At 38.2% G+C, this 11309-nt stretch overlaps 3 protein-coding genes across 6 annotated transcripts; 1 reads left to right on the top strand and 2 right to left on the bottom strand.

The window, feature by feature from the left end:
• The first annotated feature begins 136 nt into the window (after nt 1–136).
• Nucleotides 137–2619, top strand: LOC111215041 (vacuolar protein sorting-associated protein 2 homolog 2). Its single transcript, XM_022718104.2, has 11 exons — nt 137–384; nt 649–693; nt 1012–1046; nt 1150–1200; nt 1377–1481; nt 1581–1652; nt 1738–1809; nt 1903–1983; nt 2084–2119; nt 2208–2287; nt 2372–2619. Exons 1-11 carry the CDS (start codon nt 351–353, stop codon nt 2430–2432), a joined length of 672 nt encoding a protein of 223 aa, XP_022573825.1. The 5' UTR covers nt 137–350; the 3' UTR covers nt 2433–2619.
• Nucleotides 2620–3373: 754 nt separating this feature from the next.
• On the bottom strand, nt 3374–5131 carry LOC111215039 (elongation factor Tu, chloroplastic-like). The gene has a single exon (XM_022718099.2). The coding sequence runs from the start codon at nt 4899–4901 to the stop codon at nt 3468–3470; it is 1434 nt and encodes a 477-aa protein (XP_022573820.1). The 5' UTR covers nt 4902–5131; the 3' UTR covers nt 3374–3467.
• Nucleotides 5132–5655: 524 nt separating this feature from the next.
• LOC111215040 lies at nt 5656–9285 on the bottom strand. Of its 4 annotated transcripts, none has more exons than XM_022718100.2 (6): nt 8926–9275; nt 7988–8455; nt 6757–7171; nt 6581–6658; nt 5974–6026; nt 5656–5873 (listed from the first exon to the last, which is right to left on the bottom strand). In XM_022718100.2, the coding sequence occupies exons 1-6, from the start codon at nt 8931–8933 to the stop codon at nt 5810–5812; spliced, it is 1086 nt and encodes a 361-aa protein (XP_022573821.1). In that variant the 5' UTR covers nt 8934–9275; the 3' UTR covers nt 5656–5809. The 4 variants fall into 4 exon arrangements, with proteins under 4 accessions (XP_022573821.1, XP_022573822.1, XP_022573823.1 ...); XM_022718101.2 differs by having other exon boundaries at nt 5974–6023; XM_022718102.2 differs by having other exon boundaries at nt 5656–6026; nt 8926–9285.
• Nucleotides 9286–11309: the final 2024 nt, after the last annotated feature.

Here is an 11309-nt window from a genome sequence, read left to right as displayed (position 1 = left end):
TAGATCCGAGTTTAATTTAAAAAAAAAAAAAAAATACAACTAGCTCGTTAAAAAAAAGTTATATGACTTTTATCATAACTTGGAATCATTTTTATCAAAAGAAAAAAATGTGTATTTTCTAATTTCTAGTGTAACGGGCAAGTTCCGTAGAGCCGTTGCGTTGATGACCAAAGAAAAATTTATACTAAGAAAAGAAAGAGAGGAGAAAATAAAGGTCACACCTTTTCCCCACTCTTGTCTCTCTCTCTCTTCCCGTAGATCAACTTCACTTCCCTCTGGACCGTAACTAGGGTTTTGTCCCCATAAGCACAAGAATCACTGATTTGATTCAGAGAAGACAATCAACCACCATGAACATTTTCAAGAAAAAGACCACTCCCAAAGGTAAAAGCTTTCATCTTTCCATTCACCGCCCACTATTTTCGGCTTCGTAATTGTTTCTGCTAAAATGTCACATTGAATCGTCACACCTGACGGTATGGAGTGAGATATCTTTCTGGGTTTTAGAACAATCCTGCAAAAATGCCACCTTTGAATCTACCCGATTCTGCTTAAATCTGACGATGTAGTGTGAATGTGTGTTGTTGCTAAATTAATAATTTAACTTGATTCAATACTTGCTTTTTGAAAATCATTTTCCTTATGCAGAGGCTCTCCGCACCAGCAAGAGAGAAATGGCTGTGGCTACACGAGGTATTATATTGTCTTCCTTCTCTGTTCAAAAAGTTTCCTTTGTGAGTAGATTATACCTTGCCACTTCAAAACATAGTGTAGCAAAGGGAAGTCTTAGAGCTGTGGTTTTACATTTTTATAGACCTTGTTGTTGTGGAGAGCCTCTGAGGTGATATTTGTCTTTATAGACAGACATGTTCTTGCTTCTTCCCTTACTTTGACTAGAGTAGTTTGCATTATATGATGCTAGCTGAGTTTGTTTCTTTTGGATTACTTCATAGTTTTATTCACTCTTTCTTAACATAGATTCGTCATTTCATTTAACCAATGTAATTGCAGGTATTGAACGTGAGATTACATCTCTTCAACTGGAGGTAAAAGGACTTCTTCTTTTTTTTTGCTTTCGTCTTTGATTTTATTCTCTGCGATGCTGTTAGATTAGTAACTCTTGAGTGTTCCACCGAATATGGTCATTAGGAGAAGAGGCTTGTGGCAGAAATCAAGAAAACAGCTAAGACTGGGAATGAGGTATTGTCTTTATAGCAGGAATCATAACTTTTGGGTGCTTACTTTGTTAAAACTTGCAGAGGATTCAGTTGCTATATTCACAGTTTCTTTTCTACTGTTTACTATATAAACTTACTCAAGACTCTTCTCTTGTACATGACTAATCATTTTTTATGTTTGAAAACATTTTTTCATAGGCTGCCACAAAGATCTTAGCTCGACAACTTGTTAGATTAAGGCAACAGATCACCAATCTGCAGGGAAGCCGAGCTCAAATTCGTGGTGTGACCACGCATACACAGGTTGGTTAGGTCACTTAGATCTCTCCACCCATTCATCTCCACATGCTTCAATACCATTATGAACTTACTGGATGATTCTTTCCTGGTTTTGATACATAGGCATTGTATGCAAGCACCTCAATCTCATCAGGAATGAAAGGTGCAACCACAGCCATGGTTGCAATGAACAAGGTAGTTATCCAACTTTACTACTTTGATGGGTTCTCTCACTCCTTTTCAACTTATTTTCTGCTGTGTTGTTTGACGACACTTTCAGCAAATGGCACCAACGAAACAAGCTAAGGTGATCAAGGAATTTCAGAAGCAGTCTGCACAACTGGACATGACGGTAAACAATCTCTCTATTGCTTTATTAAGATGATGATATTTTAAGTCCCTCAAAGATTAGCTGTGTCATGTCTTGTGTTTTGTGTGATTGCAGATAGAGATGATGTCAGAGGCAATTGATGAAACACTTGACAAAGACGAAGCTGAAGAAGAAACTGAAGATCTCACTAACCAGGTTTCAATCACAAGAATCACTACTCACACACCTCTCGTTAGTTTTCTCCACGCTTCCTCTATTGTGCTCATTCCCTTTATATTGCCTTGTTCTTACACAGGTGCTCGATGAGATTGGTGTTGGTGTTGCATCTCAGGTTGGTTTTTCTTAAACAGTTGGTTGGGGGCTAAACTTTCATGGTGGTTTAAAAATTCATATCATGTTTCTTGATTCTTTGTAAACAGTTGTCTTCAGCTCCAAAGGGTCGGATTGCAACAAAGACCGCTGCTCCCAACACAGTCAATAACAAGAGCGAGAACAATGAGTATGTACAATTCAAATTAGTTACTTTGATCTATAAAGATTCTTTGGGATAGCAAATTCATACATTCTTTAACTCTCCTTGCAGCTCAGGATCAACTGAAGTGGATGATTTAGAGAGGAGATTGGCTTCACTTCGACGTATCTGAGAGACATGAAACTTCCTATTTTGCTATCATGCATCAAAAGAATCCTATTATAAGAAATATGTATAATATCTACTGATGCAGCAAGATCTCAAGTTTAGATAAACATATTTTGTATTACATATCATCACAAAAAAAATCTCATCCAGACAACTTGTGCCGTTGACGTTAAAGGTGTCTTTTTGGCTCTTTCTATCTTCACGGGTCTGGATCAAATCCTCGAACCGATAGAGAGAGAGAGAGAGAGATAGAGATCAAATGAAGACAGAAAGAATTTATAAACAAGTCATCTTTGAAAGATCAAGTTGGAGGGTGATGACACATGAGATTCGTGGTGTATGATACTTTATCATCCCACCACTTTTTGTAATACGAATCTTTCTTAAAATTTCATTAAAAATCTACTTAGCCTAAACCCACCTCTAATCAGCCTTTATATATACATATACAAAAATAGAAAAACTAAGAGGTCAAATAAGATATTTGAGTAAAATGAGAAAGGTTTTTTCACTTTTCACTTTTGGGTTTTGTGTTCTTCCTGCTTCTTCTTCTTGGCAACAGTCTTGTTCTTGCTTCTAAACAAGAATCACTCCCAAGAGCTGGTTAGTGTTCCCTTATTATAAGCATATAGATGATAAGATGCATTACTTATATAGAAGTTGTCTTCCACTCAAGCTAATAACAATGTCTTGTTAGGGAGGAGAATAAGAAGTTATCAAACAGATGGTCAGATCGACACAGGCCCATCTTACAGTGGCAGAGGTGGTGGTCGCAATCCATGAGCTCCCTCCTTCCTCTTCTCGATCATCTCTTTCAAGTTATTTGCCATTATATTCACGTTTGTAATTCACGGGCAGTTTAGAGATGATAATGTTATCTTTCCAGTGTCTGAACAATTGTTTCAAACCAAGGTAGCTCAAAGTCAGAACACAACGATCCAACCATCAAGAATTATATGACATTGATTTGAATGTAAAAACTCAACAGAGTTCTGTGAAACAAAAACAAAAACAAGTAGATAGAGATATGCTACAACAATCATTCGATGATAGACTGAATAACACCAGCACCAACAGTCTTCCCTCCTTCTCTAATAGCAAACCTCATCCCCTGCTCACAAGCCACAGGCACAATAAGCTCCACAACAATCTTCACCCTATCCCCAGGCATAACCATCTTCGACTCTTCATCTTTATCATTCATAATCTTGGTCACTTTCCCCGTGACATCAGTCGTCCTCATGTAAAACTGAGGCCTATACCCCGCGAAAAACGGAGAATGCCTCCCACCTTCTTCCTTCTTCAACACATACACAATCGCCTCAAACTTAGTATGCGGAGTAATACTCCCAGGCTTAGCCAACACCATCCCCCTCTGAATATCAGCCTTTTGAATACCCCTAAGCAACAACCCCACATTGTCACCAGCTAAGGCCTCGTCAAGAATCTTCTGAAACATCTCAACACCAGTAACAGTATAGTTCCTAGTCTCTCTCAAACCAACTAAATCAACAGTCTCTCCAACCTTCACCGTACCTCTCTCAACCCTCCCGGTGGCTACAGTCCCACGTCCGGTGATGGAAAACACATCTTCAACAGCTAACAAGAAAGGCAACTCAGTCTGTCTCTGAGGGATAGGGATGTAGCTATCAACGGCGTCCATGAGCTCGTAGATCTTATCCACCCACTTGTTATCACCACGCTTCACGTTAGGATTCTCCGTAAGCGTCTCCACAGCTAACAACGCGGATCCGGAGATAATCGGGATATCGTCGCCGTTGAACTCGTAAGAGGAGAGAAGCTCACGGACCTCAAGCTCCACAAGCTCAAGCAGCTCCGCGTCGTCGACCTGATCCTCTTTGTTGAGGAAGACGACCATGTCCGGGACGCCGACCTGCTTAGCGAGGAGGATGTGCTCTTTGGTCTGCGGCATAGGTCCGTCGGCGCCGGAGACGACGAGGATGGCTCCGTCCATCTGCGCGGCTCCGGTGATCATGTTCTTGACGTAATCGGCGTGGCCGGGGCAGTCCACGTGGGCGTAGTGGCGGTTCTCGGTCTCGTACTCGACGGTGGCGGTGTTGATCGTGATTCCGCGGGCTCTCTCCTCGGGCGCGGCGTCGATCTCGTCGTACTTTTTGGCGACGCTGTTTCCCATGGAGGCGAGGGCCATGGTGAGGGCGGCGGTTAGGGTGGTTTTGCCGTGGTCCACGTGTCCGATTGTTCCGATGTTCACGTGAGGTTTTTTTCTCTCGAATTTGCCACGTGCCGCGCGTACGGTGAAGGAGCGGCGGGTGGATTGGGGAAGGGTGGAGGATGGGGTGGTGAATGAGTGTGGAGGGAGGAAGGAGGAGGAGAGGTTTAGGGCTTTGAGTTTGGTGGAGGTGGAAATGGCGGCGGGGGAGAGAGGGAGGGAAGGGGTGGAGTAGGAAGTGATGAGCCTAGAGGAACAAGCGGCGGGAGATGATATCGCCATGGAATCGAGAAGCTAGGGTTTGAATTTTTGGTGGATTGTTGAAGAGGAAGAAGATAGAGTGAGACTTGTATAGTGTTATCTCTTCAGAATAATGAAGGGCTCATAGTTAATCCTATCCGTTTCAGTGTCTCAGAGGCACATCGCGTGCCGTTTGGATTTCCCACAGCCACAAATTGTGTCGTTGCATTTTCTTATAAGCACAAATCTTGTCGTTTTTGTTTCCCACAAGAACAAATGTGCCGTTAAAGTTTTCCTCAAGCAAATATCGTGCCATTTCAGTATCCCGCAAGCACAAGCCGTGTTCTTTTACAGCCATAAACGGCCAGTTAAATGAAACGGTAAAACTGAAACAAGTTAAATAAACCAAACGTGACATGGCGATCAGATCACCGACAAACACAAACGTCATAGTTTGAGCTACATGATCTCCCGGAAATATAGCTGCAACGAAACGGTGAGATCTTCCATTTGTATTCCTTCACTGCCGCTTAATCAGAGGAAGCCTTTTTTTTTTTTTGGTCAACAATCAGAGGAAGCCTATAACTAAGCAACTCATTTAAACTGAGAGTAAAGCTTCAAAGAGGCTACTGAAGCATGTACATGAAGCAAGTTTGAATCAGAATCGAACAGCTTGATGCTTGACAACAACGTAAAGTCAATGAGATTCGAATCATTCATAAATAACCTTTGACGTGATCAGAAATACTTTTCTTTAACTTGACACTGTTCTTTTTGGATTAATTATTCACGCATATAGGAATCTATAAAATTGATTTATCCAAGAAAGAAAAAACAAAATAAGTTTCAAAACAGAGACAATCCATTTTTTCATTTCATTGATTTTTGTCTAATAATTTTAAAAGGCTGAATTATGTTTATGTGGATGCATTCTCACCTTCTTTTAACTACTAACAGAAACCAAAAAAAAAAATTAGGGTGTTACTTCTCGATAGCTCTCTCTCCACTGGGTTCCTGTTGGCACGAGCATGACAAGCAAGCCAAACGTACGTAGGTCCTCAATTCTTTTATATTCTCAATCGAAAACCACAAAAAAAAAAAAAAAAGAATTTACTCGGAGTCGGTGTCCAAATTCTCCAACCCTTTCAATCCTCTCCGTTTCGGCTGCTGCATATAATTAATCAAATAAAATAGTTTTCATTCCCCATAAGCACACTTGAATCATTACATTTGCTTCAAAATTTGCCTGAGCCTAGTGTTTTCAGTTGATCACATATGCAAACAAAAAATCAAATAATTTTGACAAAAAACAGAGAAAAACCCCACTTGATTTTATTTTTATTATAAGTGGTTTCAAGTGTTACTTTGCAAACAACTTTTATAATTGTATTATTGACTCTTTTCCTTGAGAAAATGATAAAAGAAAAAAAACAGTTCATTATTCTCTCCATTAGGTGGAATAGTAGTAGGTCCCATGTCTTGTCTATTTTCTTCATTTCATTAAATAATATAAATTATTTTAAAATTAATAAATAAGGTCTATAATTCACCACCTTCTATGCCACTCATAAATTATTATTATGTAAAATATAAAAGACCTAAACTAAACCCATTCCATCTTGTGTTCTTCTATTCTAGTAACCTTTACTTATTTAAATCTATTTTGTCATTATCACAAAACTAAGGAACTAAAAGGAGTTAGTATTAGTAAAGTTGATTACCTTCTTCACAGTTTTCTTCTCCCTAACTTCATAACGATTCTTGGTCAAATCAGATAACCACATCCCTGGGAAACAATACTGTCCACAAACACCCAAATTAACAACAAACTTTTATGATTTTTTAATGCTAAACAAAATTGAAGTATTTATTTCATTTTTAATTAATTAATATGTACCTGGAGGGATTTATCAATGTTCTTAGCTCGTTTCCTGGGTCGGTGAGAAAGCTTTGTGCCTTTCATAACCAAGAAATCTTCTTCCTTCTCTTTCCTAGACAAGGCAATGTAGATCCTTGGCCACTCTCTTGTTTCCACTTGCGTTGCTTTCTCTTTCTCTCCATTGTTTTTGTTTGTCTCCAGCTCTGGATGAGCCTGAGCCGCTGATTCTGATCTGCTCACTCTTTGATGTTGTTGATCATGATTATGATCCAACCCGTTTTGTCTATGGTTCTGATGGTGATCTCTGACGCTAGATCTCTTCTCGATTTGGTCAGGAGACGGTGGGGATCGCTTTGAGCCGGCTGATCTGGACACCATACGGCTGTTGATGTTTCTTGATGGTGATCCGTTGGCTGATCGGTCTTCTAGATTCCTGGACATGATTATGATGATGAATAGCTTAAATCCACAGGTGATTTTGTTTCTTTAAAAATAAAGTTCCACCTTGGAAAGAGTTATATGAAATGAAGAAAGTTTTCTTAATATTATTATTTTGAAGAAAATTAGAAAAGGAAAACGAGTTCCACCCTTTACATATTTAAGAATCAGAATCAAAACGCAGAAAAAAACTAAAGATTTGTATCTTCTAGGGACCAAAATGAAAATACGAAGAAACTTAAAATCGATTAATATCGCGAGACGTGTTTGAAGATTGGGTCAAAGAAAGGAAAGCAAAATATTTTCTTGAAACAACAATCAAAGATTTAGATTGAAAAATCTTTATATATTTCAAACCAAAAGCTAAACAAGCGAAAAACCTAGAAACAGAGACTTGGGGAAAGACGAGACATAACATAACACTCGGCTTCTTTTGGAGGGTATTAATGTAAATTCCTAAAAAGAGTTCTGGATCACTAACTTTAGCGAATGGGTTAGCAGAAGAACCATGAACCAAGCGTCTGGATCTCAAAAAAAAAACCTAAACTAAATAAATAAATTAAAAAAATCATAAATCGAAAAATGAAAAACAAGAAACAGTATTTATGACATAAACATGGACGAACAAAAAGAAACATATGGGCAAGTCACGATTAGAGAAAATAACATTTACAGTAACAAAATCAAAAGAATTTTTAAGTAACAAATCTTAAAAAAAAAAAAAGACAAATCAAAGCTATTTTTACATTTAAAGTAAAAAATAAAAATAAAAATAGGAAAATGCATGGGAGTGTGAAGATTTGGGCTAAACCTGGAAAGGAAAATTTCCTTGCCGCCGACGATACCGTTTCTATTGTTTGAGCTCCGAGCAGAGAAAACCGGAGCAGGTGGTGGCATAGACGGATTTAGGGATCTTCTTGAGAGCTTGTTCGATTGAGTCTTACCTTGTCCAGAAGAAGACGAAGAATCATCGGCAGGTGTGGTGGTGGAGGATCGGATCTCGGCTCTGGAGATTCTCGATCGCTTCCGTTGTCCCCACTGCAACAGCACATCTCCTCCTCCGCCGGGGCTGGGAGTAGGATCATGTTGTTGGGTGGATCTGAACCGGAATCCTTTGGGGACTCCGTCTAGTGACGAGCTGATGGTGCATGATCCACCGTTAAATCCTCTTCCGGCGGCGATCGAGGTCGTTGTGTCTTCGTTAGATGGTGATGGTCTCAAGTAGGGCTTGTTGGCTCCATTTGTAAGGGGAACACAATCTGGGCTTACTCTCTGATACCTAATTAAAAAACAAAAACAATATCAGATCAAAATCACTAAACCAAAAGGTAGATTTTATTGGTGATATTTCGAAATGCGTCTGTGTTCTACGCAAGTTGTTTTAGGTGAACTTTCTTCAAATATATCTTCTGTATAATTTTTTAATGGTGGCTAATCCAAATCAGACTCTATGAAGCTCGGAGAGTTTTGGTTGAAAATCTTTTCCCAGAAAATTTCATAACAGTTTTGTTGTTGGATCAAAAAGAAATGGTAGCAAAATGAAAAGGAAACTAGGAGAATAAGATTAGGTTTGACATTAGAGCCATAAACACGTTTGAATATCAAGCTTTTCAAATCAAACTCAGATCCATAAAAACCATTTAAGAAATTCAAAACCAAAAAGAAATCCAAAACAGTGGAAAACTCCAAAACGCACAAAGCCAAAAAAAAAAAACAGAGAGGATGATGAAGAAGAAGAAGAAGAGAAACCTCATCATTATACCCCAAGTGAGAACCCGATTCGAATTTTTTTTTTGTAATGATAGTTTTTCTCGATTTCCGATCTGTGATTATTTTTTTTCACAAATCCAGGATTCGTTCAATTTTCTCCACACCTAATGTCCTTCCATTTAACCAAGGACAAGCTAGAAACACCGCCTCCTCGTTCTTCTTCAACTTTCTCGTTCAAAAGAATCAAAAGGAATATTTAAGAAATAGAATGAAAAGAAGACGAAGACGAAGATAAATTGTGGGAGGAAGAGAGATAGAAGAAACGGAGGCTCTGCGTTATCAGTGAGGGAGGAGGAAGAAGGAGAGAAAGAAAGATAGTAGTGGGTGCGTTATTGTGTCAAACACTTCTTTTATTCTTTTTTTATCTTTCCATCGAGTCCTTCAAGTTTCTGTACACTTCCAATTCACACCCCATACTTTCATCTCTGTGCGCTAATAGTCTATACCTTACGTTACAATATTAGGGCCATCATAAGGCCCACTAGACAGTCAGCCAATGTGTGGTAAAAATACGTATCCGTACCAATTTGACAATAGACCCATTTCTGATTGTCACGTTTTACAATAACGTCGACGAAACATATAAACTGAAATTCATCTTGTAAGATTCGTCTAAACGGAAAAACGGTATGGGCTTAAAAAAACGTGACAAAAAAGAGAAAAGTTTAAACCAAAATCGAATCACAACTTTCTAGTAAACCAAATTAACCAGTATTTTTCAACTTGAACCAACTACAACTGGAAAAAAAATTAATTAAGTTACGGAAAATTTTGAAATCCGCTGAAAAAAAATTGCAAAATAGTTTTCTAAACAATTAGATAAACTTTACAGAATGGCGGAATATAAATTATTTAAACATAAATTTTTTTAATACGTTATTTAATCTATTAAAAATTAATAACTATGAAATAATTAAATGTTATTATGATAAAAATACCAATTAAATTTAATCAAAACATTTATTTTATCTTAATTATTTATCTTATTTAAATACATTATAATAATATATTAACATATACATTAAAATGAAGTTGTAGATTAATATTATTTATTCCATAATTATTTATAATTAACTAAAATTTAGTTAATATCCTTAAATATATTATTTTCAATAAAAATATGAAAAAGTTAATTCCACATATAATCGACTAAAACCTTATTTTTTCACCTAATGAGAATTATTTTGTATTGATTCCAGATGATATGAAACTGAAAACCAGAAACCAAATAGTAAACCAGATTAGCAGGACATAAAAGCCAAAACGATCTTGGGGACTAAACCAAGTTCTCTGTTCTGTCTAGCGGAAGAGGCGTGGAACTGATCTTTTAGGCACTTTCCCTTCGAGCTTTAGTCTCCGAAAAGACTCTGATATGGCATGGTCTGATAGGTCCGGAGACGTTCCTTTCCCCCATAACAACTCGAGCTTCAAACACAATTGTTCCATCAAAAGACTGAGCTTTCTTGCATATATTCTATGTTAAAAGTTCGAAACTTTACACCAGTCTTTACCTGTTTCCACAAGTTCACCAACAAACATCTTTGCGATACCACACGTAACTATTGTTATTGGCATACTGATCTTCTGACTCCCTGTAATAACTGCATCCAAGAAACACACAAAGCTAAGCGGTTCATGTTTTAACGCAACAGAAACATCATTTCGAGTGTCCTTACCTTCTTCATGTTTCCTTTTTGAAGTGCAGATCTCCTGAAAGATTCATATCTGCTCATCTGATCTTCAGTAAACTGCGACAAAATGACCCTGTAGAGAATCTCCACAAACAATCAACCAATCATCACCCTCAGATTTTGGGTTAAGCTGATTTAAAAAAAAAATCAAGAAACACTCACTGCATTGTAGCCATCTTTGCAGGATCAGCAGTAGTTGGGTATTTAGTTAGCTCAGCTTCCATATTCTCTCTTCATCTTCATCTTTGCTCTTCGCTTCAGCAATAACGGATGAGGTTTTAGACTTCTTGTTTTGACGGCGAACACTTACATCTCTCTCACTCTCTTCCGGAGTCTGGTCGATTTCAACTAGACCGTCATCATTTCCGCCTCCTCCTACTCCGCCGTAGCTAACGGGAGATTCTTGCGGCGATTCCTCTTGCTCCTCCTCAATCGCTGCTTCAAACGGATCCTTAGAATGCTTCATTCCTTATAAAAATCGATTGACCGTTGGTGAGCTCCAAAAGTTTCTAGGCGGAGAGGAAGAAGATGCTTCAAACTTTGGTTTCTAACTTTTTCTACGGGAGTTGCTTTAGTCGGTTTAAATCTAGTCTATATGATGGATCCAAACCGGAAATCTGAACCGGGTGTTGTGTAACCGAACCAAATAGTTAAGAACCGTAATAATTTGAT

Source organism: Brassica napus, chromosome A8 (genome assembly GCF_020379485.1).
Source record: "Brassica napus cultivar Da-Ae chromosome A8, Da-Ae, whole genome shotgun sequence".
Taxonomy (NCBI): Eukaryota; Viridiplantae; Streptophyta; class Magnoliopsida; order Brassicales; family Brassicaceae; genus Brassica; species Brassica napus.
Note: the sequence above shows the minus strand (reverse complement) of the source record. Positions and strands in the feature narration are given on the sequence as shown.